Genomic DNA, 14,304 nt, shown 5'->3' on the forward strand with positions numbered 1-14,304 from the left:
GCCCACACTCAAGGGGCAATCAAGTTTACACTCTAATTCCATTTTGCCTTCCACTATCCATCATTTCAGGCATTTTTTTCCCAGCCAAACTCTTAAGGGAAGGGAAGTGGGCTGGACGAAAATGGCTGTTACAATGGACCACTAGATGCTAGGGTAACAAGTGGTCCATGATCCCTGTTTCTTCTCATACTTATACACACACCTCTCTATCTATTTTGTAAACATAACTGGCAGCACACATGTGAATGATATATGGTCGATACTGGCACATGTATCTTATTTGAGTGGTGACTACTGCACATCAGTGGCTCAGGATGAGGAAGGAGTCACCATAAGCTACAACTTAAAGTACGCTCTATATGCTGGACAAAAAAAATATAATGTCATTCTTCAAGAAAGAAGCTTTGTTTGTACTAGTATTACACCAATGTTTGTGCCACTGTTGCTCAGAAGGGTGGGGAGACTAAAAGTAATACTTACTAAACAATTTCCCAAAAGATTCCCTTTTGGCCTTTTCAGAGTCGTAAAGATGCTTCCCATCTTTTATCAAAGCACCAGCCCACTATAAGGAAAACATACCATGTTAAAGACATGTACACATGTCTATATTTGCATTCAAGGACTATGTTATTTTCCCATGAAGGTATGAAGTCTGAATTTTCCACTCAGGTTACTTACCTCCCTGTAGTGTTTTACAAACATTTTTCTCCTTACAACTTCAACAACAGCCAAACAATACATTTGAGGGACATTACTAAGCTTCTCTACAATCTTCACCCTTTCTAGCAGCTCTGTCACGAGACGAAGCAAGGCTTGCAGTTTCTCGCCATCCTGGTCAGCATGAAGCATTACAAAGCAGCACCACCTATGGAATATAAAATGTTGCTGTAGCATATCGGACTGATTTTACTATGAAAAACTCTCTCCTGAATGTTTAAACCTCTGCTTAATATTGGCCCATTACAGACGGGCCTTTGCTCCGCCCCAGTACGTACTAGGGGTTGGCCGAGGACGCAGCGTTCAATCAGGCCTCACCGCTAGTACATACTGGGGATGTAAAAATGGTGGCGCCCTATACACATGGGCACCACTATTTTGACATGACGGATGCTTAGTGTCCACATGTTGCGGTGCGGTTGTGATGCTGCAAGTGCACCATTGGTTCCTTGTGGCGTCACAACTGCGCCACAAGAAGAACCTGCTTTTTGCGGGTTCTTTTTGCTGCGCGGGGAAGCGGCACGGTTTGTCTGCTGCAGCTCCCTCGCGCAGCAAACATGGGCGCTGGCAGAGCACCCTTTTTGGGCGTTCTGTAAAGCACCCTTTTTGGGCGCTCTGTAAAGCACCATTATTCTGCATATTTATTCGTGTCCACACACCCAAGTGCTGATCAACTACCAAGAGGGACTGATATTACAGAAGACAGAAACACAATTTTACCCATTTTCTCAACAGTTAATGCCACTAGATGTTCTATTCCTTAGATTTTCTGGAAAACAAATTAGACTGATGTTTCTGAAAATGGTAGTACATTACTGTGAAAATCCACTCTTGTATGTTAAAGAAAGAGACATCCTGGCTGGAATTGGTCTGTCAATTTCCAGCTAAGCTAGAGTGATGCAATCATACAAACCATTGTTGTTGCTGTTAGCTGCCCTCAAGTTGATCCTGACTCACAGCAAACCTGAGGGTAAGACATCTCCGAGAACCCCTATCCTCCACTACTCTGCTCAGGTCCTGCAAATTCATGCCTGTGACCTCATGATGTCTTCTTCTTCTAGCCTCTGCCTTTCCTAACATTATTGTTTTTTTCCTTGTGATCTGTGTCTTCTAATTATATGACCAAAGCATAACAGCCTCAATTTGATAATCTTGGCTTCCAATGAGATTTCAGGGTTGATCTGTTTCAGGACTTGTTTGGTTTTTTTGGTTGTTCATGGTATCTTAAGTACTCTGCTCCTAAGCACTCTTCTCTATTTGCTTTCTTTTGGGTCCAGCTGCAATATTCATACACGGTGATGGGAAATACAATGACTTGGACAATTCCAACTTTAGTGCTCAGTTGTATATCTTTACTCTTCAAGATTTTTTTCTAGTTCTTTCATAGGTGCCCTTCCCAGTCTTCTTCCTAGTCTTCTTATTTCTTGACTGCAGTCACCATTCTGATCTATGTTTGAGCCTATGTACAGGAATTATTTAACTATTTCAATTTCCTCATTGTCTAGGTTGAATTTATGTATTTCTTCTGTGGTCATTATCTTTGTATTCAGCATTAAGCCTGACTTCATACTTTCATCTTTGACCTTTCTTAGTAACTGTTCCAGTCTGATGTCTTCCTCCAATATTATGGTATTGTTGATGTTCCTTTCTCCTATCTTCACTCCCTTAGAGTCTAACCCTGTTGACACTGTATGAAGTTTTCGGAATACAAACCATATATGAAGAAAAAAAGACTAGCTTGCTGTCTCCTTAACATAGTTGGGCCAGAAGCTGGAAGAGAGAGTGAAGAAGCCTAAGAAAAGGCACTAGACAGGTTTAGAGAGTAAGAATATAGCCACTGTAAAGGTGTGACAGATTGTCTCCTTCTTTTGCAGAAAGAATGGATTTTCACAGTAAGTACACAATGTGTCTTTTATTCTCTCTATGCAACGAAGGAGCAATCAGTAAAAGACTAATCATCTGCTAGTCAATTCTCTGCCAAAAGTGTATGTGCATTTGTCTAATGTATTATGTCTGGTCAATGTGGACAGGCTGAAACATACTCCAGCTATGCAGATCTCTCCCTGAAGCATTAGCTGAAAAGGCTGCAGATTGGCGACTGATATGGTAGAATGAACTGCAACAAGGATTGCCTTTGGTAGACCCTGAAATTCATATGATATGAAAATGCAGACCTTAAGCTAGGGCGCATTTCCAGGGAAGGTAGGAAAGAGGAAGGTAAATATAGCCTCTGATTGTCTAAAGTAGTGGCTCCCAAACTCTGGCCATCCAGATGTTTTGGACTTCAATCCCCCAAAGCTCCAGTCAGCTTGGCCAACAATTGGGAATTCTGGAGCTGAAGTCCCAAATATCTGGAGGATCAAGGCTTGGGAACCACTAGTCTAAAGGATGTGATGTGCCAGGTATAACTTTGATAGCCCTGAGTGTGTGCTAGATATTTTCAGAAGGGTGAAGGTAAAAGGAAGCTAATAGAGAGGAAGCACTCGGACAAAATTAGGTGACAAGAGTCTCTTTTAAAAGTTCATCTGTCTGGGCATGCTGAAAGAGCCCCTAACTCTAAGACACTCCTAGTATATATGATGTCAATTAAGAACAGGATCAGAAAAATGGAGCAGAGAGTCTTGAGGGGAAGTTTTGTGAGAGTTTAAGAACCATGTGAACCTTCCGGTGGGGGAATGATGGCCAACTAGAGGAGACATTAGGGAAGGAACTTCTTGATGGGAAGCTGGTGGGAATTTGGTTTAAGACATGGCCTGCCTGAAGAAACTCTAAGATCTCCTTTTCATTAGCTCTGGAATGGTTGATGGTCTTCTTTCTGCACCAGTGAATAAAGGCTCTCCAGGTAATATCATATCTTTGGTTAGTGGATGAATAACTGAAGGCCAGAAGGGTGTTTATTAACTTGGCAGAATAGTCTACTTTGATATGTGAGTTACTAGATATTGCCACTCTGTATTTGGGTGGAAGATGGGCCTTTGAGAACTGGTGAGGGAGTGGGGAGAGAAACCATAGCCTGTAAAGGGAGAATTAAAGAATCTTGGAGAACCAAGGCTTGCAGAGCCAGTAGGGCCTATAGCCCATTCTAATCTGGGGACCAATGGGCAGACAGAGCATCTTGGGCCTCTGCAAGGGAGAGAGAGGGATCTGGATATGAACCTAAGCCATTTTATATTCTGTGGAAATGCCAGCAGATTGGCATGTCAGAGGCTGACAAAGTTAACTATCTGAGAGAAGACTGACTGATTTAGGCTCCATTCACCCAGGTCCAGAGTCTGCTGGTGAGGAAATCTCCTGTTCCTGCCTCTCCTGCTGCAATAGCAATAGCAAGTACATTTCTATATTGCTTATCAGTGCACTTAAGCACTCACTAAGCAGTTTACAATGTGTAAGCCAATTGCCCCTAACAAGCTGGCTACTCGTTTTAGCAACCTTGGAAAGATGCAAGGCTAAGTCAACCCTGAGCCCCTGGCTGGTACTGAACTCACAATCTTGTGGTTTGTGAGTGAGTGGCTGCACTACAGGCATTTAACCACTGCACCACCACACTGCTGGAGGGAGCAGGACTGAGATCCTCCTTACCTGTTGCTGTGGGAATAGGCTGTAATATTTTATCACTGTATCACCCTAACAGTGAGCTCACCACCCTGTTAGACTGGCAATGTGGCAAGGATGCTTTGAGGGAGGTCCCTGAAGGGGATATCCTTGCTAAAATTATAAGAGTTGGACCAGCACAGAGGAGAGGTGTTCACCTCTGCAGTAAGTTGGATAAGAAGACACTGTTTGTTGGCTATGTGTTATTGGTAAAGGAGGACTAGCCACTAAAGAGGCCTGGAATAGAACGTAGACTATGAAATTATGGCTATTGTGGATATCATTAATCTTAACAAGAGAACCAGGAATATGAGGTGTACAGAGGGAAAGAACTTGTAGTTTGGGAAAGTTTGGCAATTCTGTCTGGAGGAAGAAAAATGAAGTGTTTCTGAGTATCGATCAGGGAACTCAGAAGAACAATCTGTCTGGAAGGTGAGAGGCTGCATTTCCTGTGGTTGCCCAGAAATCCATGGCTGGCCAGGCAAATGCAAGTAACTAAGTGGCATCTCTTGGCTGTTATGAGAGTTGGAGAATGAAGAAGATTGCTCAAATAAGGCTCAAAGTAAAAAGCTGCTATTGAGACCATGAACATGGTGAAGTGCTGGGGACTGAAATGCAGAGGATTCAGAACTGAAAATGTCTAGAATTTTAATAAAAGTGCAGAAGCATCTTGTGGGCATTCTGAATAAGATCTGGAGAGAGTACGTTGTCATATCAACAAAGGAGAGCATGGCCTCCTGGGTCGTTTGTAGAGAATCTGGCCTGAAGGATCTGTATGAAGTGACTGACACATCTGAGGTCCAAAGTGAAACAAAAATCTCCCCATTTGGACAAGAAGAAGAAAATGGAAAAAGCCCATTGAGTTCCTGAAGAGAAAGAGGTATCATTGCCCCTACAGGTGGGTTTGGTTGACAAAATTCCACTTTCTGGGGCGTTTAGAGACAAGAAGATAAAACACCTGCTCTGAGAAATGAGACTGAACTCTATAAAGAGCACTCCTGTTGGATGGTGTTGAGGACCAGGCATCCATACTGGACTGCTGCCAGGGAGGAAGTAGTTATTCTGCCACTTAGTGGGTTTTCTTCCTTGGCCAGAAGGATAAGGATGCCCCTCTTGGATTCTGGACTTGAACCAGATGGGTTTGATATTCTGAAAGTCCTCACCAGAATATATTCCAAGGCATTTTACCAAAAGAAGTGAGTGCTGGCAAACAGCACAGTGGCCAAAATTTGTCCAAAAAATCTGTTCCACTGTTTAAGGCAAACTGACCTGTTTGCTACCATAGAAACAGCAATGGCCTGGGCTGAAAAAGTAAGAGAGTCTCTAGTTGCATCAGCAAATAAAAACCAGAGACTTATAAAGTTTAGTCCTGGGGGTGGCATTGGGGGCAGAGGTGAAAGAGGCCTGGATGTCTTAGATGCAAAGGGAGGTTGGAAGAAGGGTCTGTTGCTTATCTGCCTAAGGCTCCTAGAGGAAGCCTTGTCCCTGAGTTCCTGAGCTTTTCTTAGATGTTTCTCTAATGAAGAACCCTTGCTGAGGATAGGGAAAGAGTTAAGAGGCAGAAACTGCCTATGAATGCTAAATGTTGTGAAAGTGAGCTTGTGAAAGTGAGCTTCCAAATGGCAACTGAGAGGAAAGGAAAAATCATTGATTGAGGAAGGAGGGGCAGAGAAAAATATCCACTGAAGAGAAACATGATGGCAAGGAAGCTGAGTGAGCACACAGAAGGAAGGGCAGAGGTGCACTGAATGTAGTGTTAAAGTAATGGAAATGCTAGATTTTGGTGTAAAGGAGAATGTGGGAATGAGAAAGCGATAGGAAAAAAGGGAGCCCCTTCGGAGTCACCCACTACGCCTTAAATCTTTCTCCTCAATCTGCAAAATTTGTGCCATTGTTTTCTTCCTCCACCTCAGTGTCTCCCGAAACATTGCACTTGTGTCCCACTGAAGCAGACTCAAAGGACAAGTGCAGGGACATCAAGTGAAATAAAGCTGGAAGAAGCCTGGTGCTCTACCTCTTGCTCATAGATGGAGGGTTGGGAGAGAAATGAGGAAGAGGAGAAAGGCAAAGCAAAAGGAAACAGAAAATGGGGACTGTACCTAGGGATGGAAGATTAGAACAGGAAGGAGATTAAAAGAGAATAAAAGAGAAAAATCTGAATACAGAGAGCAAAGAAGACTTGACTTGGACAAAGGCAGGAGAAGACATGGGGAAGAAGCAAGTCTTTTTTCTTCATCTGCAGTCACAAGACCCTGCCTATATACCCTAGGTATGGCAGAAAATCATCCAATCAGTTATGTCTCATTCACAGCACATAGAGAATGAAAATTCAGAAGGTTTCTTAACAACCAACCACACTCAAGGCACAAGAAACAATAGACATAACATGAAACATAGTACTCCGTGGATGTAAACTGAAGCTATGTATTAGTATTAGTAATATTAGTATAAAACCTTTTTTTCACATTTTTCTCAGCTTAACATTGATACAATTATTTATAAAATAACAGTAGTTATTTCTAACTATTTATGCAATTAAACTTTTTTAGGATGGAGAAAAAGCACTGCAGGATTACTTACTTTAGTCGCACTTGTAGATTATTTGCAAGTTCTTGTTTGGCAGTAGTACATTTCTGTTTAATATCTAAAAGTTTTCTGTGGTTAGTTAACATAATCATCAATTGATTTGCATGACTCAAGCATAAATCAGGTAACACAGAAGGATCTTTCAAGTTTTCTGCTCTCTTCTGATTAGCCAAAAATCCCTATGAGAAAAAATAATTAAAAATTCATACATGTGACCAGAAATGAAGACAAACAGTTCCTGTTCTCTATGCCAAAGGAAATCTATACATATGATGACTATCTGTATAATTTGGGAATAAAAATACATTTGTATTGTATGAATTGCCACACAGTGCAAGAATATCCTGTCATATATCCTACCATGCTTCAAATGCTCAAAACAAGTACAAATATTCTCAGATCATCCAGTTCTTTGTGCAGAATGAAAAATGTTCTGGAAATCAATGCAACTTTGGGTCTATAATAAAAACTCAGAATTGTTATGTTATTAACAGCTTTTGCATCTATTTTTCATTAAATTGATTTCTCCAGCAGCAGAAGCAGTAAGGATATTTGTTTTGCTTTAGAATATTACTACATTTAAAGGGCTAAAGAACATCTCCCTCATGTGCACAGTCCAGAATTAGGTGACTGCTATCCCAACACTACTTGGGCTACTTCAATGATAACACTGGATATGGGCCTTGGCAGTTTTAAAGACTTTATTAAGTTTTAGTAAATATCTATTATACGTGTTTGAACTGTAGTTTTACTTCTTCAATGGCTTTTAAAAGTTGCTTCAGATGATGCATTTTTGAAAATGACTTATGTGCATTTAATTTTTTTGCATCATGTTTATTCAAAGTAGCACTTACATATTAATAATTTCAACAAAAGTTTTCAAAGCAGCAACAATAAACATTTAAAATGATGAAACAAAAAGCAGGAACTATTCATTAAAACCTCTGAATAAAAATCCTAATCTAATACCAATAAACAAGTAAAGCAGGCAGCAAAACATAGCTGAAGGAGTGTCTCTCTTCACTTGGGCTGCATCTGCACAGCAAGATGGAAATAATCCATCTTGAAATTTTAACTGCCATGGCTCAATGCTCTGAAATATTGACAACTGTAGTTCTCTAAGACATTTAGCCTTCTCTGTCAGAGTTCTTGTGCCACGACAACCTACAGTTCACAGTATTCCACAGGACTGAGCCACAACAGTTAAAGTGGTGCCAAACTGGATTATTTCTACAGTGCAGATGCAGCCATGGAGGCCACCACTAAAAAATCTTTCTCTAAAATTTTACATATCTACAACACACAACATTTGAAACTATTTTACATTTAGAAAATGAAGCTGAAGATTAATAATTCACTAGACATTATTCACACATTGATTTCAACTAACACAAACAGACTATGTTGAAAGTTGCATATGAAATGTGTCAACTGTGGACACTGCTGACAACAGGATTGTTGGCTATCTGAGTTGTGATGCATCAGCCCTTCACAAGCTCTGAAGTGAAACTCCTAAACAGGGAAAGGATAATGCTTAAAGCCGATGATTTGCATATGCAGGGTCCAATGTTTAGTCTCTTGACACCCCCAGTTAAAAAAGTTTCAATTCCAAGATTAAAAAAGACTCTTGCCTCGGACCTTTAGGAAACACAGACATCAGTGGTCTGATTCAGAATGAAGTAGCTCCATACATTTGTAAAAACATAAATTTTAAAGAAAATCAAATTGTCTTCATTGAAAATAATCAAACTAAGCAAATTTATTAACAGGTATACAGTATATTAGATTTAGGAGCTAAGCAAAAGTAGCTTTATGACATATTGCCACCTACTGGCCAAACCAGTTAAGATAGAATGTAAAAATGCAAACAAAAACAATATCTAGTGGGTCCTTGGTATCTGCTGAGGTTTGGCTTGGTTCCAGAACCTCCTGTGGATATCAAAATTCATGGAAGTTCAAGTCCCATTAAATACAATGGCAAAGTAAAATGGTGTCCCTTATATAAAATGGCAAATCAAGGTTTCCTTACTGAAATTTATATTTGTTTTGAATATTTTCAGGCCGTGGATGGTTACAGACAACCATGTATATATGTTCCACATAACTGGGACCACCAATCACAAATATGTCATGTTTATGTGGATTTAGCTGACAAAGCATAGGTACTCCTTGGCAGATATCAGTACTTGGCTCACTGATGCAAATATGCAAAGCTGAAGACAGCCAACAGGTATGAATGCCCTCCCACTTCACACAGATAACCCTATGTGTAGCAAACTATACTTAAATGCAGCTCATGGTATAGCTGATACTCCTTGGGTCTAGAACTAGGTGGAGCTATCCTACGGATTCCATTAGTATACCATGTTGTTTGCTAGATTATAGACAATGGATGTTTACTCAGAAGCATATTTGTTTACAAGAATAATATACAATCCTTCAACAAAACTGCCAGTTTCTTACAAAACCAAAATAACACACACACACCCTATCCAAATACAATACAATTAGTTACAACATCTTAAAAGAAAGCATTAAGTCCAAGAAAAAAGAAATGTCTGTGTCTATTTGTTTAATTTGCCTTTTTAAATAAAAAGGCCTTCACCTGAAAGTGAAAGGAAAGGAAAGGAGGAGCTAATAAGAGCCCCATAGGAGGGAATTCTACAGCCCGAGAAAAGCCACTGAGAAAGACCGCTCACATGTTATCAGTTGGGACCATGAAAAAATTTCTCCAAGGACTTTAGAACTGGGGCAATGTCATACAAAGACATAAGGTCTTTCTGATAAACTGGAGCTAAGCTGTATGAAGTTTTACAGGTCACAATAAGCACTTTGAATTGTACCAAGAAACAAACTGGTAGCCAGTGAAGCTGTTTTAATAAGGGAGTTATCTTTTCCCTGTAAATTTCCTTGGTCAGCACATTCATCACAGCATTTAGGACCCATGGAAGTTTCCAGATAGTTCCTGAAGGAAGACCCATATAGGATGTGTTAGGTAACCAAAATGAGATGTAATCAAGGCTGGATAAGAGATTTCTAGGAAATGAGTGCAGCTGCGGAAATATACTGCTGGCCACCACTTAAAATTTGGCATCCAGGCTCAGATCTGAGTCCAGAAGTACACCCACAATACAAACCTGAGATTTCAGGGGGAGTTTAATACCATCCAGCATAGTCTGAATCTCTATTCCCTGATCTACCTTATGACTGACCAGGAGCACCTGTGTTTTGCCTTGATTAAGCTTCAATCTTTCATCCAGTGCATTATTCACAGCAGACAATGGTTTAGCACTGAAAAGGTTTGCTTGAAATTAAATGAAAAGGAGAAACAGAGTGGAGCATCATTAGATTAGCAATAGCAGTTAACTCCCAAACTCTGGATAACCTCTCCTAGCCATTTCATGTATATGGATAGCCATTCCATGTATATGAACCGTGGTGGGAGGGTGGACAGGGGAGACGAATCCTGAGGCCAATGGCCAGGATACTGAACAGAAGTCTTCCAGTACCACCTTCTGCATTTGCCTGTCCAGGAAGATCTGCCTTGTCAACAGGGAACTCCCCAATCATTTCATCAGTCTTCTGGATTATTTTAATAGGTCACCTACCCCTAAACAGGCTCCAAATCCCAATGAAGTTAAGCCTCACCAGATAGTCTGACCTTGACAACATGACTATGAAAAGTTCCTCCACCATCATCCCACTCAACAAATAAAATTAGCTCTAATGTGTGGATTGTAGTATATCATTTGGCTCGGGCCCACAGAGGACACAAAGTCCTGAGAGTCTGCAGTCTAAGCACAGATACTGAATACCCCAGCACAAAAAGTTGGGAGATTCAAATACCACTGGTGAGGCCAACTCAGCCAACTCAAGAAGGGAGAGTGTTCACCAGCAGGATGGATGATACGACAAGATAATCTCTATTCTGTCTCACACTTACACTCCAATATACACACTCAAACCCAACAGATTGCAAGACAGGACACCTTGTGAGGAAGAAATTATGACTGAACACTGCAACAGCAGGTAGGCAAAAGCCCTCATCAGTTTTGGGTACGGTGGGCCCTCCCCATACGCTGGAGATCTGTTCCAGACACACACACCCTGCGTATGGGGAAGAAGGCATATGCTCAAACCCCATTTGTTTTAATGGGGAAGCGTTCCTGTGTGCACCACGGCACGCATGCCATTATATTCCCAGCAGCTTAACCTTCTACGTAAGGTTAAAGCCGCGTATGGCGCAAGCACACTGTATTAGATTTTGGTTCTTCTACTGCTATCCAGGAAACGGAATAATTTAATAATTTTGACTTAAAAGAAAGTACAGCACAGAACAGCAGAGGTCAGCATGCTTTGGTTCGGTGCCTGTTTCTTCTCATACACAGATATACACAAAGAGAAAACACTCCAGTATTTTTCCAACCAATGAGAAGCACTGCTAATTGAACCTGGTTTATCTAGTTTGCTCATATTGTGTTATCCAAGGCATCTAAATTTTAATAATAATTTGTTTTATTTATATACCGCTATTCCAAAGATCATAGCGGTGAACAGCAAGTAAGCTAATTAGCAAGTAAGCTAATTTGCCCCCAACAGTCTGGGTACTCATTTTAGCGACCTCGGAAGGATGCAAGCCTGAGTCGAGCTTGGGCCCTTTTGCTGGTCTTGAACTCGCAACCTTGTGGTTTCGAGTGAGTGGCTGCAGTACAGGCATTTAACCACTGCGCCACCAGGGCTCCTGTGTTTAATATCTGAAAGGCTGATATCCAAATACATACTGTAACAAAATACAACAAGCTGCCTGATAATATGGGACTATAAAAACTGATATGAAAAATATTTTTCTGACAGTCTACACAAAGACAAAGTGCTGCACCTGGGTCTCCTAAAACTATTTTTGAGCCTTAATCATGCCAAAACATTTCCTGGCCAAAACAATGGTGATCTATCTTTTCTGTAGATTATTTAACGTCACCCTCTGCATCCCATTTTTCCAAACCAGAAGTCAATTTCTGGCTATTTTTAATTTGTGAAGTCAAAGGCTTTCATGGCCAGCATACATAGTTTTTAATTTGTTTTGTGAGGGATTTTTTTGAGGGGAGAGGATTTTGGGGCTGTGTATGTATCCCCCAGAAGGTTCAAGTACAGTGGTACCCCGGGATACGAATGCGCCGCCTTACGAAATTTCCGGGTTACGAAAAAAATCAATAGGAAAAAACTGTTCCGGGTTACGAAGGTTTTTTCGGGTTACGAAAAATTTTTTGGTGCTTTTCGGCGCTATTTCGCACGAAATCGCGGCTTTTCCCCATTAGCGCCTATGGCTTTTTCGGCTTACGAAGCATTTCGGGTTACGAACGCGGCGGCGGAATGAATTATTTTCGTAACCCGGGGTACCACTGTAGTAAAAAACTGGCCCCAGACACACCGCACTTGTATGCCCCTGCCTTACAGAAATAGTGTATTATCAACAAGCCTGAAACTGTTGTATTACCTGAGCAAGTTCTTTTTGTTCATTTACCAGCCTGCTACAGCTAGCTATCATCTGGTCCAATGCATAAAGCCTGTCCTCAAGACCCTTAATGGCTTTCATGTTCTGATTATCTAATTTGGCAATTGTTTGTCGACAGTCTGCCAAAAACGGTTGAATAATCCTTGGATCCAGCTGAAAAACAGAAAAGGCATGAATAATTACTTTGTGGGAAAGATACCACAAACATAAAAGAGCAGACAGTGCACATAATAAAGATGCCCATCCATGGGAAAGCTCCTATTGTATACACTGGGAACAGCACCAGTGAAATTGGGACTCTCATCCTGCTGAAGTCTTCTGTGGGGACAAATAACCTGTTCCAGAGGGTTTCACAGTTCACCAGAGCAGGCTTCATTGTGCACAGTGGAGTGTAGGAAATGGTGGGTCATCAGTTCTGATTGATTTCTGTCCCTCATTCTCCATAAAACTTATTACATAAAAAAACCTTATTAACTCAAAAGGGTAGCTGTGCTACATTCTAAAATGAAGACAATGTCTTTATTATGCAAGCCAAACAAACCAAAGTAGTGTGCACGTTTTTAACAAAAAATGTTTTGCAACCATTTGACTGTCCTGATCAACGTACTACCATGTACTGAAATTTACATTTCACCGTTTAAAAATTACAAAATTTTGTTACTCTGCCTTTCATACTACTACTATTATGCAGCAGATAAAGCCAAACAAAATCCATCATATTGCTATGGTTATAGCTAGCAATCATATCTGAGGCACAAACTGGTGATGGTCAAGTTCTAGAAGACAAATACAGAAAAAACTGTTAATACAGCCTTGAATCAGGAAAAAGGCAGATTATAACTAACAAAACAAATAAATTTAATACAGAAGCATATATGGGAACAAAATTAATTTAAAATGTAAAATAAATCCTAATGTTAAATGCCTGTTGCATTACAACGAATCTGAATGTTTCCATATACAGACAAAACTGATTCAAGTGTTAAAGAAAATGAAGTAGTGCTATAATTTATCACAAATTTGCCTTAACTTTATTGCTACAGATTATAAACTGCAAAATAATGAACATGATAGGCTCTGAAATACATTTTAAACTGACACTAATAAGCCACATGTTTAAGACATGCATCCAGTTCTACCGATCTAGGGCAAAAGCTGCAGACCTCTGGTGAGAAATGACTGCAGCATCAGCAACAATTTAGATTACTGCTGTTTCTTTCTCCATACTGCAATGCAAATGAAAGAAACCCCTTCTCTAAATTCTCTGCACATGCCAGAGAACCAAGGTGGAGGTGGGGGAGAGGTAGTGAAGTGGCCAAGTCCTCAGTAATAGCATTTTTGGGAGGAACACTATAGAAAAGAGGCCCAGTTGCTTATTTCCTGAAGCTGCTTTACATTAAAAGGAAAAACTCAGTACATTGGCTTGTTTCTGATACATTGCTCAACTCACAAGTCTTTTAGCATGGTTCTCTTTAAAAAGGACTGTTATTATTTTAGAAACATGTTCTTGTGATATATGATCAAAGCTTAACAAGTTCTTATCAAATTGAATCTTGAACTCCTGGTTTAATTCAGAACATTTAGATCCAGATCACATTTATGCCATTTGGTGGAAGCAAAAGTGTTGCATGTGGCCACAGACTAGATCAGACTTAATTACTACATCTATATCAGTATTGTATAAGTGCAACATGCATCTAAGATCTCCATCAAAGCTTTCCCCACTACTGCTATCCAAGATCCTTCTTACAAAAGGGAATAAACTTATCTCATACGATTTCACTGAATTATGGGCTGCTTCTTGCTTCTGCTGTTGAGACTATAACCAGAGGAATATGTATATGTCATTCCTACTTTTATATGGAGAAGCTTTGCCCTTTTCAGTACTAAAAATAAAT

The 14,304-nt window shown here is 40.3% G+C and overlaps 1 protein-coding gene across 5 annotated transcripts in view; it reads right to left on the reverse strand.

Moving 5' to 3' along the window:
- RB1CC1 (RB1 inducible coiled-coil 1) overlaps positions 1 to 14,304 on the reverse strand; it is a 90,058-nt gene that overhangs the window by 46,177 nt on the left and 29,577 nt on the right. For all 5 annotated transcript variants that reach the window (XM_042461679.1, XM_042461678.1, XM_042461677.1 and 2 more), the window contains 4 exons: positions 12,389 to 12,559; positions 6,889 to 7,073; positions 679 to 865; positions 481 to 562 (listed from right to left, as the gene is read on the reverse strand). In XM_042461679.1, coding sequence (XP_042317613.1) covers positions 481 to 562; positions 679 to 865; positions 6,889 to 7,073; positions 12,389 to 12,559 — 625 coding nt within the window. The remainder of the gene's footprint in view (positions 1 to 480; positions 563 to 678; positions 866 to 6,888; positions 7,074 to 12,388; positions 12,560 to 14,304) is intronic.

The sequence above is a fragment of the Sceloporus undulatus genome, chromosome 4 (genome assembly GCF_019175285.1).
Source record: "Sceloporus undulatus isolate JIND9_A2432 ecotype Alabama chromosome 4, SceUnd_v1.1, whole genome shotgun sequence".
In the NCBI taxonomy this organism is placed as follows: Eukaryota; Metazoa; Chordata; class Lepidosauria; order Squamata; family Phrynosomatidae; genus Sceloporus; species Sceloporus undulatus.